The 16,746-nt window shown below is 39.7% G+C and overlaps 1 protein-coding gene across 1 annotated transcript; it reads left to right on the forward strand.

Annotated features, from left to right (window-relative positions):
- Positions 1 to 91: 91 nt before the first annotated feature.
- Positions 92 to 16,060, forward strand: valopa (vertebrate ancient long opsin a). Its single transcript, XM_034222874.1, has 5 exons — positions 92 to 458; positions 3,088 to 3,298; positions 7,991 to 8,108; positions 10,178 to 10,411; positions 15,833 to 16,060. Exons 1-5 carry the CDS (start codon positions 95 to 97, stop codon positions 16,058 to 16,060), a joined length of 1,155 nt encoding a protein of 384 aa, XP_034078765.1. The 5' UTR covers positions 92 to 94.
- Positions 16,061 to 16,746: the final 686 nt, after the last annotated feature.

Genomic DNA, 16,746 nt, shown 5'->3' on the forward strand with positions numbered 1-16,746 from the left:
GAACACAAACAGGACTCCCCGTCCCCCCCCCCCCCGTCCCCCTCTCTCTGTTAAAGGGTCACCAAGCAAGAAGCCTCCACCTTGGGCATGGACAATGGATACTCTGAGTCTGTCAGTGAACGCGGTGTCCTACACGGTGGCGGCTGAGCTCTCCACGGTGGATGACCCCTTTAACGCGCCCGTCCGGGGCATCGCGCCCTGGAACTTCACCGTCCTGGCCGTGCTCATGTTCGTGGTCACCTCGCTCTCTCTGAGCGAGAACTTCATTGTCATGTTTGTAACGTTCAAGTACAAACAGCTGAGAAAGCCCCTCAACTATATCATAGTCAACCTCGCCATCGCGGACTTTCTGGTGTCGCTCATCGGTGGAGTAATAAGTTTCCTGACAAACGCCAAGGGTTATTTCTTCCTTGGGAAGTGGGCTTGTGTCTTGGAAGGGTTTGCTGTTACATATTTTGGTAAGTTTGGGATTTTTTTAATGGTAGATCTGCCTTGTAAAACTCTCGTAACTGTTTGAATAATTGATTAGCTGTTTTTAAATGTATTTAAATATGTGTAAAACAGCTCCATGGCACATCCATCTGTGTGACTTCAACAACTGCTCACAAATTAGGGCATCCGACAGGGAGGTAAAGTGAAAGTGACAGATCATTTCCATTACAGCTGTTATAAAAAGAAAAGAAAAAAGTTGACTGAGTGAGGATCAGTCCAGAATGTCAGTAACTTTGCTCAAATTCATGAAATGAGTACGCCTTGACTTAATAATATTATACTTAGTGGAGCAGAACAAACATAAATATGGATTTATTTATTTTACAATATATTCTAACTAGTATACTGCTTCTTTACATCTCCACCTCCATAATGCCGCTTTGCAAGTGTTATCTGCATTATGGAGGATTATAGCAGCACAAGTGGAAGGATTGTGGACATTCATGTGTACAAATCTTGGTATAAGCTGTAAAACAAGTTCAGGCATCAATCAAAAGAAGTCACAGTTGTGATATTATGAGCTCATGGTGTAGACTTTTTAAAACCTTCATGATATTTTGTAAGCATGCATACAACAGACTTTTAGTTAAAAGGGCGCAGTGTGAGTCTGTAAGGCAGGATTCAAAGCCATGTTCAGAGCCTTCTAACATGACTTGTCATAAAGGTTACGAGCATGTGACCATTAATGTTAGACAGTGGATTTGTGTTTCTCCACTGAAGCTCAGTTCGAAAGGTTACAGGTTCTCAAAGTGGGATCTTGCGTCTGGTAAGTGGCCCGCAGTACATTAAATCAAGAGAAAAGAGAATACTTGGTTCATTTGACAAAGGCGCCCTTATTTAATAAGGTTTGTGAAATCCTATTTTAGGACGTCTGGCAGAATAGGAAGACACAGGATGTGTTTATTACCGACTGTCAAACTGCCACATTTGTAATCATCAGAAAAATCTGAATGTATGATGAATATTCAGATATTATGATTGTGGTCCTTTGAAAATATGATAAAATCCCTTTATCCCCCCCCCTATAAAATGTAATGAGTGACAATATAACAAATTGATTTTTGCCAGTTCTTTATTAGAGTGGGTTTTGTTATTTGAATTCATATCGCCGGGGAAAGACTTTGCCCATTGCCACTAACAAACTCAAAATCGTCAAGACAATAATAATAATAATAATAATAATATGTCATTGTCTTGACCATTTGAATGTGTACATGTCCAAGGTCTTACAATCAATATATAGGTAATTGTATAACTATATGTATATATTTAGCAGTTTCAAAAAAGATATAACATTCAGTAATAGCTTTAGCTACAAACGTAGTTGAAAGACAATATTTAGATTTGTTGTGCAAAATAGAGTTATTGGGTGTATGCAGTTGAACAATAAAGCTGAATAAATGAAGAAAATACTGCACACTCTTTATAGATGGATATTCAGCTTAGTATGTGATTTTTACAATCAATGTATACAACATAATTGTGTATCGGGATATCTCGATATATGATCTAATCACAATATGATCTCATTCTTGGATCCTGGTGTTTTGGGTGTAGCGATGCACTTCATTACAGATAAAAAAAGCTTTATTAAGTGATTACAAAATGAATAATACAGGGAAAGGGGGCTCTGCCTATCAACATTAAACCTATTCTGTCTGTAGGATGAGATGCTGCCACTAAAAGAACCATCTGACGTGATAAATGATCATTGAGGAAGTCAATCAATAGTCCACTGAAGTGAAGCGTTACATCTTCAAGGGGCTTCGGGTGGAAAGCCACTTCAATTTCATTCTTGACAGCAGTTTCAGTGATTGACAGCTGGGTTGCATTGTTATCACCTGTGTGTAGAAGTGTGTGTTAGGAGGATACATGTATATGTGAAGAAATTAGTAGGATAAATGCCCTTATTAATATTCAAGATGAAAGTATTTGTAATGTATGTTTTGATTCTTCTATCCTTGTACACCCTGTGAATAGAACTTGACACAATGGATGTTTTTCAGGGAAAGTACTCTCTTTGAGGTTCTTTTGACCACAAAGCTACAAAACAACATTCAAGTTGTGGTGTTAATGGTATTATGGTACTTATTACTGTAATTAGGGTCTTCTTTAGTTAGCCCATTAGGAGGCAGCATAATAGCCCCACTAAGGATCCTTAAACTATTAGCAGTACCACCACTCTGCATAGTACAGTGGAGAAGTGAGATACCATTAGGAACATTAGGAAATTATTATTATTTATAGATCATTTAAAAAATCCATGTGATAAAAGTGCTTTATAAAAGCAGCAAAAATAAAATACACTTAAATGTTCAGATTTATAAGAAAACAGATACAAAACTATTTGGTGTGGAAAAAACTAAAAAGTGTTGAAAAAAAGGTAGGCTACAGAAAATAAAAACATGTTTTAAATAAAATAAAAGGAGTAACAGATGACATCCCAACCCAGAAGGCAGATCATAGCAAATTGAAACTCAAGTATCGTGAAAACTGATACACACGCTCTAATATTGTGATGCTTATAACTGTAGCAAACCGATCAGATGGTTTGTGATTGTGGCTGCTGAGCACTGACCTCTCCTGCTACTTCAGGGATCGTGGCCCTGTGGTCCCTCACCGTTCTGTCCTTCGAACGGTTCTTCGTGATCTGCCGGCCTCTGGGGAACATCCGTCTGCAAGGGAAGCACGCCATGCTGGGGCTGCTGTTCGTCTGGACCTTCTCCTTCCTCTGCACCTTCCCTCCTGTGCTGGGCTGGAACAGATACACTATCAGCAAGATCGGAACCACGTGTGAGCCTGACTGGTGAGCAATTAGCATTTGATCATCTCCAGGCACGTGCACGTGCACATATTGACATCAAAGTGGGCTTGAGCCCCTGCACTTTTTCTTCCTCCAGAGAAAGTGCCCTTTTTTTAAATAAATGAATATATATATATATCTACTGCTGTTTGTGGACAGTTTCCCTTTCCAAAAAGATATTGATTGAATAAAAATAAATATATATCAGGTCAGGAGATTAGACTGTGAAGTTCCGATGCTCTCTCTCTCTACCCTCCCTCCACGTCTCGCGCACATTGGTGTGGACATCGGCAGTCACTTCTGACAGACATGTAGCAGTCCCACTTTACTGTCCCATGTCATGCCGGCTTTTTCTGGCTTGTCTGAAGGTGAGTGGTGATGAATAAATTACTAAACTGCCAGTGCCTCGAGTTTATAGCTAATTAGCCAAAAGACAAAAACAAATTAAGTTAGGTAGGCTACTAGCTAATGGATAAGTTAGCTCAAGGTTTAGCTAAGGCAATTTATCATGGCTAATGTAGCCTATGCTGTACTTAAGGGGAGACATACACTAAAGGTGAATACAGTAAAATGTGTATCTAATAACATCATCACAATCGCCACATTCATATGCAAATTAGGCTTTAACTAGTACACTAGTAATAAAGTACTATCTTATCTCATATCATAATTAAAATGCGCTAATTTGCATGCAGTGACCAAGGCATTGCAGGTGAACAGGATCAAACTAAAAACATATCAGTGATATGCACCTCAAAACTTCCCCAGATAGTTACTTACGTCAAGTCAGCATTTCCCCCTGAAATGTTATGTTTAAATATGCAGATCTTTAAATCTATAGATGAATTCAGACATGGTAGTAAAACAAACAGCATTTATGTGTTTTTTGGAAGTTTTCTTCAAGTTCGTGAAAAAACGATCTTTTTGCCTGTAATGTCCTTAAACAGTAACTTCATAATTTGTATTGTTGGCTGCTCATTTAATAACTATTAATTGTACTAGTTTGTTGTCTGCTCTTGTGCGTAGTGAATACTAAAGAAGACCATTGTCTCTGTGTTAACTGACTATTTTGTAGAATTCTGTTGAGTATTAAACAATTGCGTGAGTGTGAGGGTATTAAAATAAATTGGTCAGTAAGTCAGAGATGTGCAACTATATTTCACTTTTTGTTTTAAAGCATTTTTTTTCTAAGTGATTATGGGAAGTGCCCTTTTTCTCACTTGAGCTCCCGCCTCCCAAAAGGTCTGTGCACGTCCCTGATCATCTCTGTAAACAGCTGTAGTAAAGTGTCAATTCTCCTAAATCTCCCCTAACCCACATCATAGACGCTTTATCTTGCAATGTCATAGTTACTGGGCCCAATGAAAACTGAATACTGATATTCTTTCTGCAATAACATGTTCTTGTATGACTTTTCAAACATTATTTTAACACACCAGACATGTATTCAGAAATCAGGTTTTACATTAGAATTAAACTTTAAACCTTCGACCACTAGGGGGCAGCACAAGGAACTCTAAGGTTCAGATTTCAACTGAAACGTAAGTGCAAAGAATTTAGAATTAAATAACAGTCACAGGATTGGCAGGCAGTAAAGCAGAGACGTAGGTATAAGCACATGTTAGCAGAAAACTAAGGGAGCAGTTTGTTTAAACAAAAGCCACAAAGAGGAACAAACCGGGAGGGCACAGGGATCATGGGCAGCACATCCAAAGCGAACATGAGGAATAATCCAAATACAGAGACAGGAAGAATGGACAACAAAACAGAGATGCCACAGGAGGAGAACCATTTTCTAAATACCACACAGAACCGATCATGACAAGAACCCCTTTAGTCTACATAATAATTGCCTTAGAAGTTACTATATGCAGAAGTGGGATACACTATGCCACCTAGCTTGTATCCATAGATCAATACAACTGATTATCAATTATACATTTACATAATCACTACCTCTAATATAGATTTTAGATGACAAAAAAAGGGCAAAGCTCAGACATGAACTAAAAGTGGACACTGCTGCAGGTGCAACATCGCGCTAAAGGATGACTGCTATGATGGGTGATGATCCTCATTCCTTTTGGTTAGTGTGGTTCTCCTGCATCTCTAATCGTGTGGCAGTCCCTGCAGGCAAACAGTCCTGCAGGCTGCTGGAGCTTCATACCCGCACACGTTAACTGTTTTTCTATTGATTTTAGCCTTTAAATCAGCTGGGAGTAGGTTGACAGGAGAAGCCGCTGTAATGTCAAAAGTGGGGGCAGGGGATGGCTTTGCAGCTTCTGTGAATGTTTGTGCAAAATAGAGACCAGGGTATCCCCTGCAGGGAATGTGGACAGATCTGAAGTATGATTGGTTTTAATAACCACCAACTACAATATAGATTGAGTCTGTTTGAAACAGTTCATCACCATTATAATAAAGACAAGATGCCGTCCTGTTAAATGCATAAATTACTTGATCTGAGTTGTTGTGGCTGCATTGATGAGGTCACAGCAATCTCAGAATTCCTGTTGCTGGCAATGCTGGGTGAATCTCAGACTTATTTAGTCCATTTTATTTTACTACACCTGGATTTTGGCCAGTAGTCATTGTAGTGGGCTGGTCTTAGCTACGTTAGCTTAGCTTTGAGCTAGCTTGTTTCCACCTCATCTTGCAGTGGTTGCACTCATAGATCTACACTCTGTTTTCCACCGCTGTCTCTCTGCAGTTACTGAGCGACTCTGTATTTTAGAGGTGGACCATCCAATGAGCACACTGCTAATCGCAGATAGATTTATCCCAGCTTGAACGGTAGATGTTTTGGGGTTGATCACTTCATATCTAAGTGGAGTTGAGCCTGTAACATTACAATAAGAACGTAAAAGAGGCTGAAACGACCATAAAACAGGGGGGAACTACAGTGTTGGATGACCATTCTCTGTGGGTTCCCCAATACAAGTGACACCTTTACGATACACAACATTTGACCCATTCTTAGTAGAAAAATATGAACAAACAAACTCCTAATCCGCTCCACGAGCTTCATCTTGAGACTCTTTTAACCAAACCAGATTTGAACCTTTTGCTAAGGTTCCACATACATACACACCTGGCACACAAGGAGATACAGATTGTCTTTCCACCTGCCCTGTGGCTCATATCTATCATACTGCGACAGATGTATTATCTGAAACTGTGTGAAAGAGTCTTATGGGAAAAGTCAAGACACAGGTTGGATTTGAGCTCAGGGTGCTATCTGAATAATTATATTTAGGTGCATTGATCAAAGATGTGAATATAGAGGGCTCAGAGTCTCCTCAAGTCCAGTGAGGAAACCATTTCTCAGATGAAGCAATTAACAGATCACATAAGGAAACCCCCATCACATAGATGACCTGCTCCACCCTGACTGCATGCTGCATGTGTCAGAAAACATCTTGTAAACAGCAGGAGCGAGACACCGCAGGTGTTCGAGGTACTAATTGCGGCCACATGCACAGCCTGATGTATTCCAAAAGCCTCGTTTATGCTCGTCTTTTTATCTCAGGATACAATGATTGATCATGAAAGTGTTCTCAAAGCTGGTGAAGGTGCAGCTAGTTTGAAGTACTTTGTATACTGCAGGGTAGCTTGTGGATTTACTCCAGGTGGAACTAAAGTCTGATTTAACACTTGATTATATTTCACATCATTCATCCAGATCTGTAAAGTAACTAAAGGTATTAAATACATGTAGTGGAGGAAAAGTACACCATTTACCTCTGAATTAAAGTGGGGTAGAAGTACAAAGTAGCAAAACATTTAAATACTCAAGTAAAGTACAACTCTCTCAAATTGTACCTAAGTACAGTACTTGATTACATTTTCTTTACTTTACAACACTTCCCCAATTATTGGCAGGTTTCCTGAATATTCAGGATTATTTTGCGCAGTTATACCTGACAAATCGTTTTTTAACCACAGCATAGCCCTGGCCACGTGCCTGAATTATTTTGTTTGTTATTTGGACAGTCTCGCAAATCTCCATGCATCATGAAGTACTATTTTGCACATGATAATAAATTCATGAGGTCTGAGGTGTGAATCCATCCATCACAAACATGTGCAGGCCACACTTCCCTGGTTCTACGATGACTAAGATGCAGGCACACAAAACACACACACACACACACACACACGCACATTTCCAGGTAGTTCCTTACACTTTCATCTAGAGCTTGTTTCCTTAGGTAATCTCATGTAAATTACATAATTAGACTAAATTGCTGGGCACCCTGATTGTGTCCCAGATATTTGTTTCATCTTTGAAATGTCCCTTTCAATTGAAGATCAAATTAGGTGCAAACTGTAATCTTTTTTTCCAGACAGATAAAAGCCTCTGAATGTCAAACTATTTTCACAGACAGCTCATAGCTGGGATTTGGTTCTTAAAAGAGACACACAGTGTTGTCAAACAAAAGGTTTGGTTGTTTGCTGTCTGTCTGCACCCTTCTATTGATCCATCCATATCTATTTTTATTTATAGGTCACTAAGTGAGGCTATAGCTGCAACCAACAATTATTCCATCAACGATTTCCTAGATTATTTCATTGGCTATTGACTAATCTATAAATTGAATAATCGTTGCTCTATTCACTACATGTAACTATTTGTTGACTGATATCCGAAGCACAATCTGAATGTTAACATCTTTGTTCTCCGTCTCTGCACAGGTATTCCACCAACATGATAGATCACAGCTACATCATCACTTTCTTCGCCACCTGCTTCATTCTTCCTCTTGGAGTTATATTCTTCTGCTATGGAAAGCTCCTGCAGAAGCTCAAGAAGGTACGTATGAGTTCTAACACGACACAAATGGAAATCATTAGTTTATAAATGCTGCTCAGACTTTCATTCATGTTGAGGTCTTTTGTGAAATGCATTCAAATTGTCAAATTATAAACCAACTTAATTATGCTAATATTACCAAATATGTGCCATAGGGTATATTCAGGTAAATTGCTTTAGTTTGAAAATGTGAGTGCCTGAAGAATTGAAGTCAGCAGCAGAGACCAGAGGGGAGCGTGGAAGAAATCAGCCCCCAGTAGTGTGCTTATTCCCAGAACAAATGACCATATCTTCCATTCTAAAAGGGTTACATTAATAATCCTTTTTCTCAAAGCAAGGTTACACCTGTGAGTTGGATGTAGAAGTGTCAGAATCAATATAGATGTTTTTATTTTTTAAATAAATTCAGATTGAACACAGTAAAAAAATGTAAATGATTGTGTCCGTCCAAAAAAAAGAAGTTACTTATAGTGAAAACCACCCTTGAATGATGGGATGGTAGACTAAAAGCTTTAGGAATCCAAACTATAACATATAATAAGTACCCTGTATCAAGATTGATGCAAAACAAGTGACATTTGACCTTTTTAGAGAGATTTAGCACCAAAAAAAACACTTCTGGGGTCATCTGGGTGGATTTGACCTATCTCTGGCCCCCCTTGCTCGATTTTGCTGATTGACATCTCTTTCTAACCGTCAGAGCTGAATCGAGGGGAACTCCCACATACTCCTTATTTGGTAATGTTTGTGTGTGAGACTGACGCATAGCCAAAACCGGAAGCTGTGATAACTCTGGTGGCTACCATTAGCAGCTAACTTTTACTCTCTGATTTTTAAATAAAAATGGAATTATGGATTATAAATTAAAAAAATTATTCCACAGAAACATTATCAACCTATGGATTAACCGATTCAGCCGCGTTGAAACGCTGATTTACACTTTTCCAATGTAAGTCGATGGGGAGATGTATTATAGGCTACTTTATTATTATATTATACGTTACTCCCTACACTGGAAAAGAGAGCCCATTCTTCTCTGATTGGTTAACTGGCCGGATCTGTTGTGATTGAGAGACTCCGTCTGGATTTCTGCTTTGCAGACCATTGACATGCACAAAAACGTATATAACACACTACAGGGAACACCCCCCAAAAGCTAAACAGGGCCCCTTTAACCCTAGAAACATCAGTTAATGTTGGCCAGTCCTGTTTACCCCCATGGTCAATGTGAATACACTGGCTTTGAAATAAAGCTGCAGATGATATTTGTTACTCGATAAAGAGACACATTTGAGATGTTTGTTTTCAACTCCAACCCTTAAACTAGAATGACTTACATTGTCATTGTTCATGCATAAAGGGGCAACACTTAAGAACTTTTAAGTTTGACATCACAACTATTTCATAAAAGGTTGCACTAAAAATGAGCAAATTCCCATTTCATTGGCAGCTGCACATGTGTTGTTACTTTCTGTAAATGCACTCACAGTACATTAAGAAGCTGTAAAGGTTAATAAAGCCTGACTTCAGTCACAATCAAGCTGCGCAGAATTTTTTTTAAAAGCCAAATTCATAGTTCCCTGTGGAACACTATTTATACAGACCTCCGACAGGCGATTACTGTTGGTATGGTCCTGTTGAAATGGTAATAAAATAGCTGAAGCATTCGTTCTTTTTGCAGCGCAGAACCCAGGGGTTCTGTATATTGCGTCATCAGGAGCCTGCAGCGTGATGACATCATTTTGATACCTTGCGAAATTCCATGACAGCACGTAGTTGCGCCAGAGATTGCTCCCACAACAAAATAGTGGATTCCATATCATTGAATATGAATAGATGGTGACCTGTCTTTAAAACCGAAACTTGTTGAAAGTGTAAGAAATAGTAGCCTCAGAGTTGTTTCAAAGGCCAAATATAATAATATTACATTTGAGTTGGATAATTCAGTTATTGGCATAATAAAATAAAACAATTTGGTACAAGTATCAGCTTTTAAATCAGTACTTTTCTCCCCTCTAGACTGTCTTAATTACAGTGACATATAGCTTCTCGTGGTTCTGTTCCCCCAGGTGTCTCATGGTCGTCTGGCCACTGCCAGGAAGCCTGAGAGGCAGGTGACCCGCATGGTGGTGATGATGATCGTGGCCTTCATGGTGGGCTGGACGCCGTACGCAGCCTTCTCCATCCTGGTCACAGCGTGTCCAACCATCCATATTGACCCCAGGATGGCTGCCATCCCTGCCTTCTTTTCCAAGACAGCTGCTGTCTACAACCCAGTCATCTATGTCTTCATGAACAAACAGGTAACTGAGAGTTGAAATGTCAGAAACAAATACTACCTAACTCTGACATTTCGATCATGTTTGCTTAGTTTATTTGAGTATTTTTCGCAGTGTCCATAAGCAATGTAAAGGGAAAGTCCATTCCTCTTTCCCTAGTGGAGTGTGTAGTAGATGAAAGCTGCTGCAGAATACTGAGACGTTTTGTTTCTGTTGTTGTTGGGTGTTAGCTTGTCTCTCAATAATGCATGGTGTATTAATAAATGAAACATGAAATCCAGAGAGTACAATTGTCCATGCGTGGCTCTGTTAAAAAATACGTTAGCCATCTATGGCAGTTCTTCATGGCATTTACATGGTGCTGTCTAGCTCCTTCCTAGTGTAAGTGAGACACACTGGGTTTTATGAAGCATGGAAAATAGAACCACCTTCCCACAAGATTGACATGGGTATATCTTGAAAGGCTTTTAATTGGAAAATACTTCTTAAAAGTCAAGGTAATCTATTTTAGACTCTAAATGAATTCTTACGAAGAAAATAATTTGTTTTATTGGGAACAAAACAATATATCCTTATATATGTTAAACGTCCTTACTGCCATAAAACATGTTTGCTGCAAACCCCATTATTCAAAAGATATATTTTTTCTGTTGGCAAAAATATATGTCTGTTACATGCCTAGAAAGGCACCAGGATGTGTGTTTTACAAGACTTCAGGACTCAGAACAGAATGCATGCAAGTGCCCTGTCTCAGGAGTCTATGGCTGTTATGTGAATGCTGTATTTATCAGGATCAACAGAGTGGGACAGTTGTATCCTCCTCTTCACCTTAAATGGACTGAACTGTCTCAAAACACTGATGCCCCGAAGGGCTGACTGCTTGTGGAAAGCTGGACTCACCAACTTTACTTCTTTTAGTATCTCCGGTAAACATGAGCATGCGGTGTCCAATTAACTCTTGTCACATTGGTTTTCTTTACCTTACACTGCATGTTGGCCTCTCCTTTTTTTTAAATATATATCATCATGTGAAGCTACATTTTAACTTCATGTGAAGCTGAAGTTCTTTAGTACGACCTTTTCATGTAAACATGTACCCTGCCATGTTCTCACAGGGCTCCATTGTCTTTGCAAGTGTTTATTCTACATGACAGGTCTTATGTTTTTAATAGCTTATTTTAGTCCAGCCAGCGCAACATTAAAACTAGGGGTGCACCGAATGGGAAATTCTTGGCCGAAACCGAAAATAGGAAACAGTTGGCCGAAAACCGAATGCCGAAAGGCCGAAAATGATTAATAGAAATATATATATATATATATATATATAATGTATACATGTTTTACCAATGTTGTTCAGCTACCTGATTATGGAAATAGACATGATTATGGCAAAACTTAACTTAAATAATAATCACTATTATGGGTCCATAAAACATTTATTCAGCACTTTTGAATGCATACAGTACATTTATATATGTCATGTATTATTGCTAAAAAACATTATATCGCAGTCTTAGTGTCGCCAACTCGTTTCTAATATGCAAAGACAACAAATGCGTCTATGATGTATTTTCGATCAGACGAGATCTCTCTCCCCCGTCTGTGTGCGAGGGGGCGGGGCAGTTTACACACACGCAGCTGCTACATGCAGCGGAGCACACTGCGGAGATGGCGGAGAGAACGCGCTCCGAGGTGTGGTTAAACTTTACCCGTCTCGATGTGGAGAATACTTGTTACCATAAGTGCAATAAGAGTTTAGCATGTAAGCACGAGCAATTTGTCTAAACATTTAGCAAAAGTGCACCGCATGCAGACGGAGGAATGTACCGGGTTCGACCGTCTTTCTAGCAGCTCTGTAGCTCCATCCACGAGTAACGTTTCCACGTCAGGTGTTATGTATGCTAGCAGCAACACACGGAGTTAACTCCATGATACAAACATGGGTTAATGATTAGAGGAAACTGAGTTATTTATTTTGTTAACATTTCAGCTATTCTGTTTACAGTCTGTCATCAGATTATTTAATACGTTAGGTTACCAACGTAAGCCTGTTCTGACATTCGGTGATATTTTTTCGGTGCTAAAACCCTTTCGGCCGAAAGCCGAAAGGGCATTTTTAACCATTTTCGGCCGATAATTTTCGGTGGCCGAATATTCGGTGCATCCCTAATTAAAACTGTCCATTCCATCACCATTTATGCCTAGCATGCAATTTAAAGTGTTCTATTTTCAGATAGGGATATGGAAGTCCTACTATATGTGCCTGGCACGATGTCTAGAACAGACATTCCTTTCAGGGAGATGAATGCATTCCACATGTCCATCAGATTGCCCTACTTTTGGGCTGCACTCACTGTTGACAAACATCATATAGTGTCTCCAATAAGACATTGACTGGATGTTAATAAGGACGCCTATGCAGCTTCAGCCAAACTGTTGCTCTTCTACACTTATTGTGCCTATTGAAGCCAGCCAACTTCCAGTGCTTGATTGCAACATCGCTCTCCGTTCCGAGTTATATAACAGTGTGAGGCCAACCAGATTCTCAAGGGATTCCCATAATGCATGTCGGGTGCTACTTAAGCAGCATTTTATACTTAGGGAGGCAGCCTCTTGGAATCTCTAGGAGGTCAAAAGGTCACATATGACACATAACGCACATTACATAACACTAAGGTTGGATAGATAGGAAACAGTGCTTTGATGTGGAAGGGGAAATTTGAATGGTCAAATGTGAGAAAGTGTACTTTATTATCCTCTCGCTGCCCTAGGTTGAGTTTGTGAAACTCCTAGCATTACATAGCAACCATGATCATCATTGGAATTTTCACGCTCACATATTTTTCAGATTATATAGGTAATCAAGCAAATAAGCTAGCATGTAACAAATGGCTGACATATTGCTGGAATGCAGGCCAACAAAAAGAAAAAAGAGCACTGTTATTATGTAGCTGTGCAATAATTAAAGCTGCTTGGAAGTGAAAGAACTGAAATCGGAAATATTTACAGCCCCATTAATATCCCAAACCTGCAATGCAGAAATGCACCATGACCGTGGCGGTGGAACACCTATGGGATAATGTCCTTACAACATCAATGCCTGTGTACTTTGATATTTTTCACAAAATGAAAAGTTATCACATAAGCACTCTGTACTCTTTGCATAGTTAATCGTACAATATTTAGTTTTCTGCCTCAATCAAAAAAAATGACATGTTACTAAAAATGGTTGCTGATCGCTGTGCTCAAAGTCCAAATTATTTAAATTCTGAAATCGATTGGCACTGACCATCCGTCGCACAACCATTTAGCTAACAGCATAAGGCGGCACAAGCTAGCAAAGGAGGTAACCATAGAAACAAAACTAACTAGATCTGCGCCCACCTCACAGTGAGCAGAGAGCAAATTGCGTATCATGTGAAGGCAGCTTGAAGGCAGAATTGATACCAAATCTTTTTCATTACTTTCACCCAGCAGCAGGTTGCAGCATCAACAGAATGTGCATGATCCCACAGGAATGTAGTGCCTGACAGTAACCCAAGGTTTAATTCAATGTTTCCACTGTGCCACTCTGCTGTACATTTCATATGCTGTGCTAACGACGGCTGGCCTATTTTTCGTAGTAAAAGCTTTTTCCCCAGCATTCTTTTTTAATCTTTTCATGCTTTATTTAGTCAAAGATAAAAAAAAATGAAGGCCGACTTAAGGTTGCATAGGGAAAGGATTTGGACAAAATCGCAGAGTATCATTCTGAATGCTGAGCTTACACTTGCCCATGCCCAGAACAAAAGTGCATTCCCAACACTGGGGGCTACCAAGCTATCATCATTCATCACCCAAAAAAACGGGGGAAAAAACAGCCACAGGCATATAGATTTCTGTTCAAGCAGCGTATTACGGCCCGTATTTATGTTTTTGTTAGTCAGAAACCTCTAGTGGCGGTAGTTGTTATGTCTGAATCAATGGAGAAAGTAGAAAAGTTTGTACGTAAATAGGTCACACTCTATGTGACTACAACGCGTGCTAAAGTAAGAATCAAACGTACTCTTTTTAAAGGCCAAACCCCGATCCTATTCTAACCTATCCAAGTAAAAACAATTCTAAACTTAGAATACAATGGTCACATGTTTAAAACTGCCACCCTGCTAGCCTTTTCCCATTTTAGCTCAGACTGTTATATGTCAATTTGGGAGTCATCGCTAACCACCTATTCTGCTGTTTAGGTATGATGATGTGGTCAGCATAGCAGTGATTAAGTAAATAATGCAGGCGTATGATTGAAACTGGTGTCGCCATTCCTGTGACAATCTAGAATCAGTTGAAACTGTTGCAGAGTGAATTATTGTGTGTTTCCTGTTATTCCTGTTGCCTTTGGGGTGACATATAATTACCATATTCCCTGAATGGTAGTGTATTAAAAGCTATATTTTTCAATGTTGGTGGGATTTATACAATAATAATAATAATAATACATTTTATTTTAGGTGCCTTCCATGACACCCAAGGACACCATACAATTTGTTAAAAAATAAAACGCTAATAGGCAACAGCACATGATAAAAACACAAACAGGAAATCATGGATGAGACAATCAAGTGGACACAAATGACACATATAATGGGGAGCACTACAGTGAGTAGGCAGATTTGAACAGGTGGGTTTTTAATTGGGATTTGAATATGGTGATTGCGTCTGACTGTCGGATGTGCGAGGGGAGGGAGTTCCAGAGTCTGGGAGCAGTGCAGCTAAAAGCCCGAGCACCCATGGTGACGAGGCATGGGGTGGGGACGGCTAGCAGACCAGCAGAAGTCCTTGGTGTAAGAGGTTTAACAGCTCATTTAGGGTCCCAGAGTGAACAAAGCCATACACACTTTTTTCATGAGATCAGAGGTTTTACTGCCACTCTTTGAAAGCATTACTGATTTGAGGGGAGCAGTTAGGAGGCTTGCGTGTTAAATTAGACAGGTCATTAAGGGTCAGGAATCACGAGTTCTCCCTGGGGCATGAGGGTGTGAGGTCCACTCTGAAAAACGATCAATGAGTGTTTTAAATGTAAAGCTAAGTGGAAACCAATGATTCTGTGGCTATTAGTGAGGACTGGGTGAAAAGGGCTATGTGAAGAACAGCTTTTGACAGGCCTTGCCACTTCCATCTCTTATTTTTTCTGTTTGTTAATAATTGATTCCTAGAGTAAGTGTTGGTAGTTGTATTTTCAAGAGAGAGCTAGGCTAGCTTTCCTCCTACCTCAATGCTGGCTAGCTTTTCCCCTGCCTCCAAACTATGCTAAACTATAATCTGAATGTTTTGTCATTAGAGTTTTTCCCGAAATCTTGCATTATTCTTTTACAGACATTTTTCAGGTACGGAAACATAACCCCTAAAACAATGTAAGTGCAAAATTATTATTTTAGCTGACTGCTCCTAATTCTCTTGTTTTCTGTCCAGTTCAGGAAGTGCCTCATGCAGCTCTTCTGTGGCAAAGGGACTATCCCAGACAGCCACCTGAACCCGACCTCAGAGCGACCTGGGATTACTGCAGACAGTCAAACAGGAGAAATGTCGGCCATTGCAACTCGCATCCCCGTGGGGGGCAACAGATCTGATGATTCTCCCACCGACTGTGGCTCATTAGTCCAGCTGCCGATCGCAGAGAACAAAGTGTGTCCAATGTAAAGAAACCCTCATACCTATATGTGTTCTCCTACCCCCAAAATCCATAATAAGCTTCTGTGATCTAGATTCAGTGTGATTCAAAAACTGTCGAGACAAAGACAGAACTGTTTTCAGATGTTGGGGAGATGGAGGATGCAGTATTAACAATAGTCAACTCTTAAAGGGTTTCCACAGTTGATGATTCTTGCACTTTAAAAAAAAAAAGTTCACTTACAATTCGGAACGGATACCAAGCACTAGCATGCTTTTCGATTATTCAGTTTTTGATTTTTAAATGAGGTGGCCAGAAGGAACTCTACAGGCAGAAATGCTCAGAGATTTACCAGCCATATATCTTGTAAATATTTGCTTGCCAGATGCTCCGTCCACTTATTGAAAACTATCTTAGATGTTCTATTGACCTCTTTGCACACCTGCTAGTTTGCCACATTAGAGGGTACTTGATTCAACTTTTATATCCCAATGATAAAAAGAGTCTGCTGAACACGCAAACCTTGACATCTTTAAGTAGAGGGCTAGCCAGCTCTTAGAAACCACAGTGCATCCAGCCTTTCATCTCGTCCTTGCATTCTCCTTTGAAGGCCTGTGATGGGGCCTGCAGAGAAAATGTTGTTTTTCTATACTCTGGCATCTTCACTCATCTCTGCACGACAAGAGGACGGAGCAGCACTCTTCTAAATTTGGAT

The sequence above is a fragment of the Gymnodraco acuticeps genome, unplaced genomic scaffold, assembly GCF_902827175.1.
Source record: "Gymnodraco acuticeps unplaced genomic scaffold, fGymAcu1.1, whole genome shotgun sequence".
In the NCBI taxonomy this organism is placed as follows: domain Eukaryota; kingdom Metazoa; phylum Chordata; class Actinopteri; order Perciformes; family Bathydraconidae; genus Gymnodraco; species Gymnodraco acuticeps.